General features: G+C 37.7%; 1 protein-coding gene across 1 annotated transcript; it reads left to right on the forward strand.

Moving 5' to 3' along the window:
* Positions 1 to 143: 143 nt before the first annotated feature.
* Positions 144 to 12,464, forward strand: LOC110045960 (gamma-aminobutyric acid receptor subunit beta-3-like). The gene is made up of 10 exons (XM_089275903.1): positions 144 to 466; positions 1,508 to 1,575; positions 2,947 to 3,167; positions 3,509 to 3,591; positions 4,438 to 4,566; positions 5,663 to 6,042; positions 6,864 to 8,105; positions 9,714 to 9,799; positions 10,168 to 10,233; positions 11,090 to 12,464. The coding sequence occupies exons 2-7, from the start codon at positions 1,573 to 1,575 to the stop codon at positions 7,179 to 7,181; spliced, it is 1,134 nt and encodes a 377-aa protein (XP_089132029.1). The 5' UTR covers positions 144 to 466; positions 1,508 to 1,572; the 3' UTR covers positions 7,182 to 8,105; positions 9,714 to 9,799; positions 10,168 to 10,233; positions 11,090 to 12,464.
* Positions 12,465 to 13,608: the final 1,144 nt, after the last annotated feature.

The raw sequence follows: 13,608 nt of genomic DNA on the forward strand, positions 1-13,608 counted from the left end.
CAACCTTCCTGGGTAGACGTCACAAGAGCCGCTGGACCCATTCTCCTCAAACTCGATCGTGAAACAAAATGGCGGTGTTTTGGAGCTATTTTCGAGATTTCGTCGTGGCACAGAAAAACGAGGATTTAACGGAATTCAAAAATCTTTTCGCAGAACTATTTCAAATAATAAGTAGATTCGTTCTAGCGAAAAAAAATTTTGGGGGTTAGGTGCACTTTAATCTTTATTGCTGTTACTTAATTAATTTAGTTATATGCATAAGAGATAGATGGTCCGCCTAGATTAGCACTTGCTATCCGCGGGCCAAATAACATGTAATTTTTTCAATGAAAGAAAATAAAGATTATTGTTGTTATTAACTTTTTTCACGCTGTCAGAAGCTCAGCAGAGAGAGCCGCAAACAAGACCACAGTACTAGAGCTGTTGTTCTCGAATTATGACAAGGATGTCAGACCAAACCAAGGAGGTATGTAACTCAAATGACCTGACAGAGTGGTTCTCAATTCAGTGTCGAAAGTAATCAGGCAATTACTTTGGTTCTGGTTTTGGTTTTGATTTTAGAGCTATTTTCAATTCAGTGTCGTAAAACCAAAGCCAAACCAATAACTTACCAATTAGACTACTCAGCCAATCTCAAACCGTAGTAAAACCAATGCAAAACCAAAGTATATTGTCTTATTTCTTTCGACACTCCATTGAAATTAAAACCAATCTCCTTCGGCTTGAGATTGGCTAAGTATTCCAATTGGTGAGTAATTGGTTTTGTTTTGGTTTTACGGCACTCAATTGAAAACTGCTCTAGACGACCTATTATTTCAAATCCCTGGCGCGTGAAAAGATCAATTCAGTATATATAATAGTGCAAAAGTATTGAAGCGAAATTTGCCGAATTTCGCACACTGTTTTCTCGAAATATCGCGATATTTCGTCAACGTTTCACCTTGGATGATCATGACACCTTGCTAAAATGTTGGCGAGATATCGGCGTTTCAAACGAAGTATTGGCGATATTTCGATAAGTCAAACGAAACTTCACACAAAAGAAATTTTTAATTTAGTCTTTGAATGTGGTTTCGACTACCTTTCTAAAACATTAGGCACAGTGGCTGGTACTCGATAACTTTCATTTTAAGACTAAAGAAAAGCAAACTAAACGTAGGAAAAAAAAAACTTTCTTACAGTTCCTTTAATTTCAATTTCAAAAATTCCCTAAATCTTCATGTTTCCATAACATTTTCCCAATCTCCTTCCTTCCTTCCCCACGGGGAATGCCATTTTAATTGCACGAAAGCTTAAAGAGATGATTAGGGAATAATTCTAGAACGTATGAAAAACAGAAACGATGCCTGCCGCATAATAGATAATATGATAAGAGTGATAATTATACACTGAAATTTTTTCAACAAGCAGTTTCCATTGCGACTTATTATTAATAATACGACCCATACCAACTTCACTTTATAAACTTACAAACATTTGTATCATATCCGGCAATCTTTTCTTCCAGTTGGGCCGTTGTTAGTGAAAGTAGACTTGTATGTGGAATCATTCGCGAACATTGCCGAGGCCAACATGGTAAGCATTTTGATCGCTACAGTTCAGTTTTTAAGCAAGTGTTTTTCTTCGGGTCGCCTTTCACCGCGCGCCCAGTGTCTCTACAGTTTCGCCTTTGCCGTTTCTGGCCAGTTATGTTTGGAATCTTATGCAAAAAGCAAGGTCATATCATTTGCAAGACAGGTGGTAGTTCTGTATTTGCAATTTGGGGTCTAAATACAGGGGTACCCGTTAATCCAGTCACCAACGGGCCTTCAAAATCTGGCCCTAGTAACGAGGTGGCCGTATTAACCGGGTGGCCGTAAAGCGGGGTTCCACTGTAGTAGGGGATCGTACAAATTTAGTTTCCAATTTCTCGACAGTATTTTAAGTGTTCATCAGCGGGAGGTTGACCTCTGCTAAAAGTAATTTAGGATTTTTATATTTAAACTCTTTCACTTGTCAAAACTGACATGTCTTGATTTTTTATGAATTGTTTGCAAAGTAACTTTTAGAGGTAAACATGCAGACAAAATTAACAGCGGGGCACTGTATTGTCATTTACGTGTGTATCTCAAGTATATGATGTGCCGAATTTAATTAATTATTGTTAATTTATTGTTAATTTAAGTTATTATACTTGGACTCCGCTATTTCGAACTCTCAGGGGAAACGAAAATTAGTTTGAAATAGAGGGAGTTTGAAATAGGCGATAATAAATCCAAGGAAAATGGTTTGGGTTAAAATTTACTGGGAATTCGAAATAACCTAGTTCAAATCGGTGGGGTTCAGCTGTACTTGGAAAATTAGATTCTTTGTTTCACAATTTGTGGTATTTCAAAATTTGCAATAAAACTAATATACCACAGTACGAGTCACTGTTCACTGTAAATAAAACATCATAAAGTGTTCTGCACCTTGATTCGAGTCATTGTTAACTTAGGTGTTTTAGTGTACTAAGCTTTTTATAGGAATGATGATTTAATATGAATCGTTGGTTAACATGAATCTTTGGTTGTTTTCCATTTACCCCAAAATTCCGGAAATTTCGGTCAGAATGGAAATGGTAAGACAATTTTGGCTCGACCGACCAGGGAATTTTCAAAATAAACGAAATGTCTCGAAAGGTAGTCCAAAAATTTCCAACAGAAATATCCGAGTGGAAAATATGCTTACCATTTGCAATGTTTCACCATCATCTTGAAATTATGTTCAGGTTGAAGTCGTTCTAGTCTCTCTCTCGGTTAAATGTTTTTTTTTTTTTGTTTGTTTGTTTTTTTTGAGTAAACGGTAAATGGCCAATCCGAACGGAACTTACCATCAGACATTTTTGCTTACCATTTGCATCAACCGTTGACGAACCAGTTTCTCCGTGTAAATGGTAAACAAACTTCGTTTCTTTCTCCGTGATAGGAGTATGCCATATTTGGTTATTTTCGTCACTACTGGACTGACGAACGATTAGCGAATAAATCCCAAGACACCATACAGCTGAAGGGGTCCACTGTAGAGCATGCGTGGACTCCAGACACTTACATCAGCAACGCCAGACAATCAAATCTTCGACTCAAGGACTCGGAAGCGCAAAGCGCCTTTTTCGTCTACCCAGATGGGTCAGTTTTCTACTCTAAGGGGTGAGTTTAGAATTTAAATAAACGGGCTTGAAATATACTTAGTCGAACTTGTGAGACACCTGATGGGGACAACGACACAAACACGAACCTTGTATCTGGTAACGCGTACATCGCGCCACGTTGGCGTATCTCGTGCTAGTTTTAGCGTTTATCGCGCTGGCCTCAAGTGACTCGCGCTGGTCGCGCTGGTTTCGCGTGACACGCGCTAGTCTCGCTCGTCGCGCGTGTATCGCGCTTGATGCGTCAGAGCCCTGTCTTTTACTCCTCCATGTTACCTTAAAAGGTAAGAGTTATTTGGTGTATTATATAAGAAATGAATTACTGTTTGTCGTCTTTTGCAGGGTGAAGATTGTGGCTTCCTGTGAAATGAAGTTGGTGAATTTTCCAATGGACACGCAGCAATGTTTACTAACGCTAGGAAGCTGTAAGTTCTGACCTATAACGGAATGATAGTAGAAATGAAAAATTTCATTTATTGATTACATTCGTTATTTTTTCCATTTATTTCTTTGGTGTTTTTATATCTTAGTAAACTACTATTTTACGTTTCCCTTCGTTTCCACGGTAATTTTGCACGTGGCTAAAATCACTCCAAATGCCGTGACTGAGCTTCTTTAAGGGTGGATACAGGTTTTGTAATATGGACGAAGGTGGCTGGGAGCAAATATAATACTTATTTATTAGTTATTTTAGCTTAGAAAAAGCCTGATTTATACACCTGTCTAGTTTGCTTGTTAGTCCATCACTACCCTCAAAAAAGAGCAAACTGGACTCTAATATCTCTAGTAAGCAATCCAGGCAGCGTTTCAAATTGAAGAAAACTTTCCATTCAGCTGGTTTCGTTTTTCTGAGAAGGGTCTTCATACTACAGGCCGGATTAGAAATATGCATCTCCTGTACGTTAGGGAGGTGCGGTGGCCTCATGGTTAGTGCGCTCTTCTCCGGATCGAGCGCTGGCCGGAGACATTGCGTTGTGTTCTTGGGCAAGACACTTTACTCTCACAGTGCCTCTCTCCACCCAGGTGTATAAATGGATACCGGCGAACTTAATGCTGGGGGTAACCCTACGATGGACTAGCATCCCATCCAGGGGGGAGTAGAAATACTCCTAGTCTCTTCATGCTACAGAAACCGGGATAAGCTCCGGCCAGATGGGCCACTTGGCTCGCATGCAGGACTTTTCCTTTCCTGTACGTTAGGGACCACGGCTTTTCTGTTGAGAGTGTCTAAATGCATAGTTAATTGGAAAATTCATTTGGTTGCGTTTTAGACGGCCACAGCAATAAAGATGTCATTTATAAGTGGAAGAGCAACACCATAATAGTTGAGAAGAAATATATCGCCCAGTTTGACATGAAGGATGTTCAACTGCGTTCAGATTTTAAGTCCTATGTGTCAGGTAAGTCACTTTATGTAAGGCTTAACTGTAATGGCCTTGAAGGTGAAATGACTTGGCGCGCCTTGAAATTTGAATTGACCAATCAGGATTCCGTATACGGGAAGAACTGTTCTGTCCTGACGTCATGTATGTTACAATGTTACAGGAAAGGCCTAGATGTTGGGTAACTTTTCTTACTGAAGACGAAGAAAAAGAATTATGATTTATCTCTTCTTCCTGTCTGTCAAAAATCAAAGTTTGCGCGCTTTCACATTGTATCATATCCTGCTAAATTTCGTGAGAGGTCCATGTTGTGCACGTAAAAAATGGGAGAGAATCAGGGAGTTGAAAGTAAATATCCCGTAGTATATTTATATTTATTTTTAATATTTTTCTAAAACCAAAAATAAAAATGACTACTCTACACTGCAAAACCCCCTTCTTTTCGTCTATTACTCTTCGAGACTCCCCAACCTCTCACCCTTCCCAACCCGTTCGGCTAGTCCCTTTCCCTAATCCTTATTCATGCCGCTTGCACTCCTCGTTTTCCTCCCATCCAATTCCCTCCCTGAGCACTCAGGATATATTCCCCCCCCCCCCTTTTTTCCCATTCTAGCCCCATTCTACCCCTGACTATCTCCTAATTTTCCCATGTTATATCCCTTATTATAGCTCCCCCTAACTCTCCGAGTGGTTCTTTCCCTTTCCCTTATTATTTCCCTAATTCACCCAGACTCCGCGATTTTTTTTTTTTTCTTTTTTTGTTTTTTTTGTTTTTGAGATAATTTCTTTTTGACATTCCCCACCAGGGCTCGAACCTGCGACCTCCCGCTCTGAAGTGAATCCCCTTATCCACTACACCACGTCTTACTTGGTTGAAATCTTACATTAATTTTTATGGTATAACAAGTTATTCGTCCCAGGCCCAACTCTACCCAAAATCCAAGTAAATTAATATTTCTAAGGCAATTCTTTGATCAAGGGCTAGGTTTTCTTTTACCTTTTAAAAACTTCTTAAAAATAAAGACACGATTACTTTCGTAAGGAAACGGAACATTTCAGTTTTCTACCAGTTTCATTTCCATACGGTTAATCAAATTGCTGCCTCGCTCTGCAGGAAATTACACCCAACTTGTGGTGACTTTCAACTTTAAACGACGCATCGGCTATTACATCAATCAAGTCTATGTCCCAGACACCCTTGTGGTCGCAATCAGTTGGATTGTGTTTTGGTTGGATCCGGACGACATGGGTGGCCGAGTAGGACTGGGCATCACTACTCTTCTTACTATAATGTTTCTGCTGGGTTCTGTTAATACGGCTCTTCCACGAGTCAGTTATACCAAAGCTATCGACTGGTATTTGATCGTCTCCTTTCTGTTTGTGTTTCTTGTGTTATTGGAATGTATTCTGGTGTACATATTGCGTCCGAGAACTAAACAATCCAAAACTCAAACTGGAGACAAGTCCGCAGATCTTGAGGGAAGCATGACAGAGGTAAGAACACTGGAGGGGATCTAGTTCACAAGGCTACTGGCTTGTTATTGCTGATGATTACGTTTAGTCCACTCCACCGTTTCAAAGCGTAGGCGTTGGGACGATTTACGCACACAGTGTGCCCCAGCCTTCACCGCAGGTCATGGGAAATAACCATAATGCTTTGCAGTTCTCGCGAAAGCAGGTGATAAAGAAAGGCCAACTGAACTAAATGAAGGTCAAGCTATGATAAATTGGCTCTGAGGAAGAAGCTAAGCGAACTGCAATATACAATAATAGTATAATCACTTTGTTAATACCTGCCCTTTCTTTTAACCTATCTCAGTCCTAAGAAAAATATCATTCAGTTATATTCGTATTTAAGAACTCTTTCACGCGGTCGCTGCTATATTACTTTTTACAATAACTGTCTAATTTCTCGTGCGCTGATTGGCCCATTTTTATCGTCAATGTAAGCACAGACGGAAAAAATTTTGATTTATGCACGCTCTCAAGTTCAACTTTCAGCTGTCAAACTGTCGACCACTTGCCTGCGGCTCGTGGTTCCTCAGCCACTTTGACAATGTTATGATGCAATTTATCATCAGTAAGAGGACAGACGCATAAAAAACTGACGTCACTTTGTTAATTTGATTTTGGGCTCAATGAGTGCCAAAAAAATCGTAGCTATCAGTTTTTTGTTTTGTTTTGTTTTGTATCGTTTTGTTTTGTTTTGTTTTGTTTTGTTTTGTTTTGTTTTGTTTTGTTTGTTTTGTTTTGTTTTGTTTTGTTTTGTTTTGTTTATATAGTTTTGGCTTACGCGTCTATCGCTTGTGTTACAGATGTCACGTATGAAGGAAGACGAATATGAAGTGAATTTCGTTAAGAAACGAGGATTACTTAACTTGGAAAAGATTTTAAGTAACAGCGAGCCAGCAATTCCCCGGGACAATAATGGCGCTATGCCATTTCTACCGGAGAACAGGAATGACAATGAGATGGCTGACAGCGGACAAGAACAGGATCCGATAAAGTTCAAGAACAAAGGACATCGAACCTCGATTGCCAAAGCTATTGATTATGTGTCGCGTGTTCTCTTTCCTTTTGCCTTCATTTCTTTTAACATCTTTTATTGGTATCACTTTTTGAATGCCATGTAGATTAAAATGTCTTGATAGCTGCCAGACTGTTTTCTGAAACAAAAGGAAAACAAGCTGGACCGTAATTTGCAATCAAATATCCATTTCAGAAGTAGTCCTGTCATAGATTATTCTAATTGTTCATTTATTTAAAAGAGAAATAAAAAACGGCTGAAACTGGATCAAGACAATGGTCTCGCAGTGATTTCATAATTTCACCAATAACGGTAGAAACGCGTTGATTCATACATTCGGTCCTTTGTTCGTCCGCTTTGTCTATTTGTTTGTTTGATCGACTGAGTGATTGCAGCCGGCGGGGCCTTGGAAATGAAGGAAACAAAGGTTGATTCTCGCTATTGTAACACTGGTCTCCTTCTTGAAAATATCCACTGGTAGGTCCCTAACTAAAACTGTTTGACTGCAGCAACTATCTACAACCCATCAAGAAGTTTTAAACTAGCTTACGAGGAGACATTTTCGGTGAATTCCTCCGTAATGAAACATATACATGTACATGCTCCTACGTTTAAAAAGCAAGAATTGTCGAAGCACTAATGCAAGGGTTTCAGTAAGAGATTGTTATAACAAGTGGATATATCTGACAATGAAACCAGGGTTGAATCCTGTGTTTTCAGAGTCTCCCTTTCCTGGCGCCAAGGCCCCGCCGGCTAAGAAAGACAGGCTGCCCTGGGACTCAACTTGAATTTGCATTGCAAATAATTCTTCGCTCCTTTTGCTTTGCACGAGGCGCTTGAAAGTTCGATTTTCTTCCTTCAAACGTTGCCTAATGCCTTGTCTATATTACGAGAAATGTTCCCAAACGTGTCCTAGACACAAAATTTTGCCGGTGGGACAAATTGGAGGGAAATTCGCTCAATTCAAGTGTCAGAAACGGCAAGTGAGCTCAAGATATCACTGATGTGTTGTCTTTGACCATCCTAGTAGGTATGTACAAGGAAGACTTTACGTTTTATTGCTACTTTTGAGTCTTTAAACGGTTGAAAAGATTTTACATGCTTTGAGACGTTTATTTAGCCAAAATAAGAGGCAGGTACAAAAGTCGGATCGGATCAGCTCGGACCGCCAGTCCGGGTCGGATCAACTCGGATCGACTCGGATCGACTCGGATCGACTCGAATCGTCTCGGATCATGAAAAGAGCATAAAATTAAATAAAATTGAAACTTTTACCCATTTGAAGGTTAAAATTCCGGTCAAAAATGAGCCAAATTAAAACGACTTGCGACGTTTCTCCGTCTCGTGCTGTGTAGTCAAGCCGTCATTTTGTATTCTAAGTGCCAGACCCGACCCGGACTGGCGGTCCGAGTTGATCCGGTCCGACTTTTGTAGCTGCCTCAAAACAAGTCGATATCTCGTGAATTAAAATCTGGGCAAAATTAAATCTTAGGGCCGCGGAATGTTTATATGTAAGCTTATATGTAGTTCAGCGGCTTATTACAGTTCTTTCGTAAAGGAAATTAAAATCTTAGATGGTTTTAGGTCATAATTTCACAATTGTCAGCTTACTTTGATGGCAGTCAGGTTTACTTCTTGCAACTAGCGTTGTATAAAAAGCCATATCTAGGAAAATTTGCATGGTTAGTCTGTAATTAAAGGTAGGGTGGTTGGGGGAGAGGGGGGGGCTTACCCTACATGTATTTGGGACTGAAATCTATGATTTTTCCTGCCCTATTTATGACCTGACCAAAAATTCGATACCCAATATAAGACCTTACCCTTAAGTCAATACCCTGTTTCAGACCTGTCTTATAATTAGTTTTCTAGTTCAGACCAATGTTAAAGGATTGTGAGGGGCTTTTGTTGATGCGCTTACTTGTAATACTATTGATAATGAAGAAAGAAGTAGCTTCTTCTTTAAAAAAAAAGAAAAAAGAAAAAAAAAACATACCCAGATCAAGACTACAGTGCAAAAACCATACCAATATGAGACCAAAATGGCCAAAATCGATACCTTATTTCTGACCAAAACAGCCCAAAAAACCATACCGTTTGGGGCTGCACGTACCTATATAGTCCTTGTTCCCTGGGAGGGTACAAGCTTCTAAGCTTTGTTTATTATAAGTCAAATTTTTAAAAATGAAACAGGAGTTTATAAAAAGTGACCTACATGTGTATCTGCACTGCTGCGTTTTGACAGTCAGTTTTACTTTCAGATTTTCTGTCTTAGCCTTGGAAATTATTAATATTTTAATTCAGTTCTTATCAGTAGCAGAAAGTGATGGGAAATGGCTTGTGCATGTAACCTGGGCAAAGAGCCCCTGGTTTAAAATTTGGGAAGGACTATAATTACAGTAGATCAATAATGTTGTGGGAGGGGGATACATTGATTTTAACTAGACCACAGATAGTCACTCTTTCACTCCCACCTATTTCAATGTAAACAGTCATTAGTTTGTAGTATATTTACATGTACTTGATTGATTATATTATTGATCAATTGTTTGAACACTGTGCGTATACATGTTATGTTAGATAATCTTCATGAAAAAGTATACAGTATGTCGCTTATCAAAATGTCTGTATTACTTATCAGATAAAACATGAAGAACATGAGCATAAAGTGACAGGCCTGGAATGCTGAAAGACCAATGGTGGACGTCAGATAAAGCTATTGAAAAGGTAATTTTATTTGCATGTATGGAAGTTAGCAGCTTCAAGTAAATTATTTGTAGTACCAGTTAGAGTTATTTCTGTTGAGAATTGACAAAGGGGATAACACTATTATTGAACAATGACATCATTATCTTAGTGTAAAGATCCCAGGACTCCTGTATTACAGGTGTTAAACTTATCTTGTTGTAGTGTAACAACCCACTTGAAAGAACAACTTTACTACATTATCCAGCATGCTACTGAAGGGCAACCTTCAATGCTATATAGAGCTTTTTTAATGCTATTTTCATTGTTGCATGCAATAACTTCTACTCAAAAGTGAACAGCAACTGATGGGCCTTTAATTTAATTTTTTGATTTTCATTTATTATCAGGCAAACCAAGTTGTAACAACATAGGACAACTAAGATCAATGGAGGAGTCAGATACAGCTAGATCAGGTTAGTTTATATTTCAGGTATCTGCAATCATCTTTTACATATTCCCAAATGAGAAATTGTTTTTTGGCTGCAAGTTTTTTTTTTTTTTTTTGTATATTCAAAGAGAAACTTGTTGGCAAATATCAGCTGAACTGTTTTATTCCATGAGACAGCAAGAACTGGATAATTATTGATTTTCTCTCTTTTTTTTTATTAATTTTTTATTTTTTTTGCATTGCAGCTGAAATTTGTTGTAATATCTTCAAATGTTTGGGACTTATCTGATTCTCAGTTTTCTTCGAGGTGTTGTGACGTCGCCAGATAATTTGTTTTACTAAATTGGCAGAGCGGGAGTGTATTTATTGCTAAAGCGAAGCTTTTTAATGGTAATTGTGACAAAGGCTGGTTAATCTTCACTGGGGTTACTGTTTAAACAGCAACAACAGTTATTGAATCAAACGGTGTCGCAGGTGCATTGTTGCCTTAATTTTACCACTGGCACGTCTATTGTTTGCTTCGAAGCCTATGCTATGGTGTCTAGTAACCAATCTACAAATTTAACTTTATTCCTCTCCGTTTAAAGAGCAATGATAATCAAGAAGTACATCAAAGCCATGTAGTGTAGTTACTACAAATAACGTTGAGGTTTTCTGATCTTTAGCTTACAAAAATGATTGAAATCCAGTTACTCCTTACAAAATCAGTACATTGTCAAGTAAACAGGTGATGAGAAGAATGAAAATAATCATTACAGGAATTCTGTAGCTAATATATATCGGGGAGGATGAAGAAAGCCTCACGTAGTTTCAAAGAAAGTGAAAATACAATTCAAAGCTTTTGTATATATCAAACATTTAATTTTTCTTTCTTTTCTCAGGATTTCTCAGTGACAGGCAGACGATTGAGGGAAGATAAATGCAAAGACAAGACACTGGAGGCAATTTAAGAAGACAGGACACTAAAGACAAGACATAATTCATAAAGGACAAAAGTAAGACTGAAAGATTTTTTTTTACAGCCGAAAAAATAGGACGAGTAAGATAGGATTTTTTCGTGGACTAAACGTCAGGATCAGCGACGTTTTCCATACAATTAAGTAAAACACGAAGGCTATCTATGAAAAGGGATCGGCCCAAAAAGAATATGTACAATTTGGTTTTATACGGAATTTCGTGGGCTCTGCTTTATAAATTGTAATCTAGTTTTAATCTTTTGCCTTTGTTTACGATGCGAGAACTTGGTGGATTGTGTGACGGAAGCGTACGTGACTCTTGAGCATCAGTGGTGTTGCGTTACACTAGCGGGCGTTGAGAATATGTTAATAAGGCTTTGTGCGGGAATTTCAATACACGGCATTGCAACAGAAGATTTAAGTGTTAATTTGGCAAATAAAGATTGCGAATTACCTTTTGATATTTTGTTGGCTTGCTTAGACAAACTGCAAGGCAGCAGTGTACCAAACGAAACTTTATTTTCATTATTTTCTAAGTTGGCAGTTAAAATACGGCAACATTTCCTGAATTTGAATAATTCCCGTGCAAAACTTAATAAGATATTCTCAACGGTCGTTAGTGTAGCGCAACACCACTGTTGTTCAATAGTCACGTACGTTTCTTTCATATGATTCACCGAGTTCTCGTATCGTGAGCTTCGAAATTCTTTGATTTTCCTTTAGGAGCAAATTTTTATAGTCAGCCTTCGTGTTTAGAATCACAGTTTTTTCCTCGTTCCTTTCACGGTTTCTTTCACGGACCAATTTCAGAATGGATTGTCTTGTTTATCCAAAATGTCTCGACCAAATACGATTTTATTCAAAGAAATTTTTCGTGAACCAGAATTTGCAAAAAAAAAAAAATGTCAAGTTTATTCTGTCCAGTTAGTTTTGTACAAAATCAGTTGCTCTTCTTTATTAAATGTTTTCTGAAAAATTGTTTTGACTGCCTAAATTTACTCTAAGGGTAACCCTTGTCAAAATTTTTAATTTTCCCGCCAAAAAACTTAGAAAAAATACGGGCGCCCAAAATACGCATGCGCCAATTTTTTTTTAAAAAAAATTACTTGTTAACATCTGTTTAAAAAAATTTTAATTTTCCAGCCAAAAGACTTAGAAAAATACGGCGCCTAAAATACGCATGCGCCAATTTTTTTTTCAAAATGTAATTTAATTCTAAGTTACACTTAATAGTCAATAAATGTAATCTTTATTAGTAAGTAAATGGAATATTTCAAACAATAAAGTACTCACAACAAGCGTTTCATTTCAATTGTTTTATTCATCTTTAATTTTCTACTTACAATAGTTAATTAGTTAAGTGAAATTCAATTAAATTAATTACAAAGGTGTCATCAAAAAAAGTTGCCCTGTATATACTAAGACTTTTGGCGGGAAAATTGGAAAACATTTGCACAGCGTTTCCCCTGACAACTTTTTCGACAAAAATTTTAAGGAGGTACCCCCTTGAATTTTTCCCGCCAAAGAAAAATTAACATATACCTTCTTGGTCACAAACTAACAAAAAAATTTTGATTCCAATCATTCGAGTTTACCAAAAAAAACTAAAATTTTGAATCCAGTGGATATTTCTTTGTGATCAAGATGGTGTATTCCATGATGACATCTTGTTAAATAGTAAGCCGTTAGATAACAAGCAGCTAGAAACCTATTTACAGAAATGAGGCGAGCAAGTTAAAATATCTGCAACTGCCGCGTTTCTGCACAACATTGAGAGGGTGAAAACATTTCTAAATCGAAATATTTAAGAAAGTATATATAAGCGGGTGACTTAGCCCAGCTATATAAACTCTCTTAACTATAGCGATTCTAAAATGTAACCACCTTCTCAATGTTGTGCAGAAACGTTGCAGTTGCAGCCATTTTAGCTGGCTCGTCTCATTTCTGTAAATAGGTTTCTAGCTGCCAGTTCTTCACTGCTTAACTATTTAACGTGATATCATCATGCAACATATTTCAATAAGATTGCAAAGGCAAGCCATGAACCCGATAACTCCTACGAATTAAAAAAAAACGCGAAAACTTCAATCTAGTCCTAACGTATGAAAAATTTTAGAACTTCCGTCACCTTTAGCCGAGGTCAAAAACACAAAACCCGACAAATTATAGTCCAATTTAAAACAAAAAATAGTTCATGGCTTGCTTTGTAATCTTCTAGAAATTACTTCCAGCGAGGAATAAAAGATTAATGTCTGGTTATCAAGCTTCAAGATGTATTACTATATGCCGTGTGGCTTCTTGTAAAACTTTGTCACTTGCAAACGAAAGCAATAACATTTTAGAAGAGCCAATAGCAAATGTTTTGTGAATTTTTGTACGTAGCAAACGACAGCGATACAATTTGTGAAGAATCAAACAATTGGAGCTACGTGCATGATAATAAC

Source organism: Orbicella faveolata, unplaced genomic scaffold (genome assembly GCF_042242905.1).
Source record: "Orbicella faveolata isolate gen_17 unplaced genomic scaffold, um_ofav_v1 contig_4, whole genome shotgun sequence".
NCBI classification, from domain to species: domain Eukaryota; kingdom Metazoa; phylum Cnidaria; class Anthozoa; order Scleractinia; family Merulinidae; genus Orbicella; species Orbicella faveolata.

What these genes read in the sequence shown, in the direction of transcription:
- LOC110045960 (XM_089275903.1), top strand. An exon ending in TTTTAAGTCCTATGTGTCAG is followed by an intron (nt 4,567 to 5,662) that starts GTAAGTCACTTT and finishes CTCGCTCTGCAG; the next exon opens with GAAATTACACCCAACTTGTG. An exon ending in TTGAGGGAAGCATGACAGAG is followed by an intron (nt 6,043 to 6,863) that starts GTAAGAACACTG and finishes CTTGTGTTACAG; the next exon opens with ATGTCACGTATGAAGGAAGA.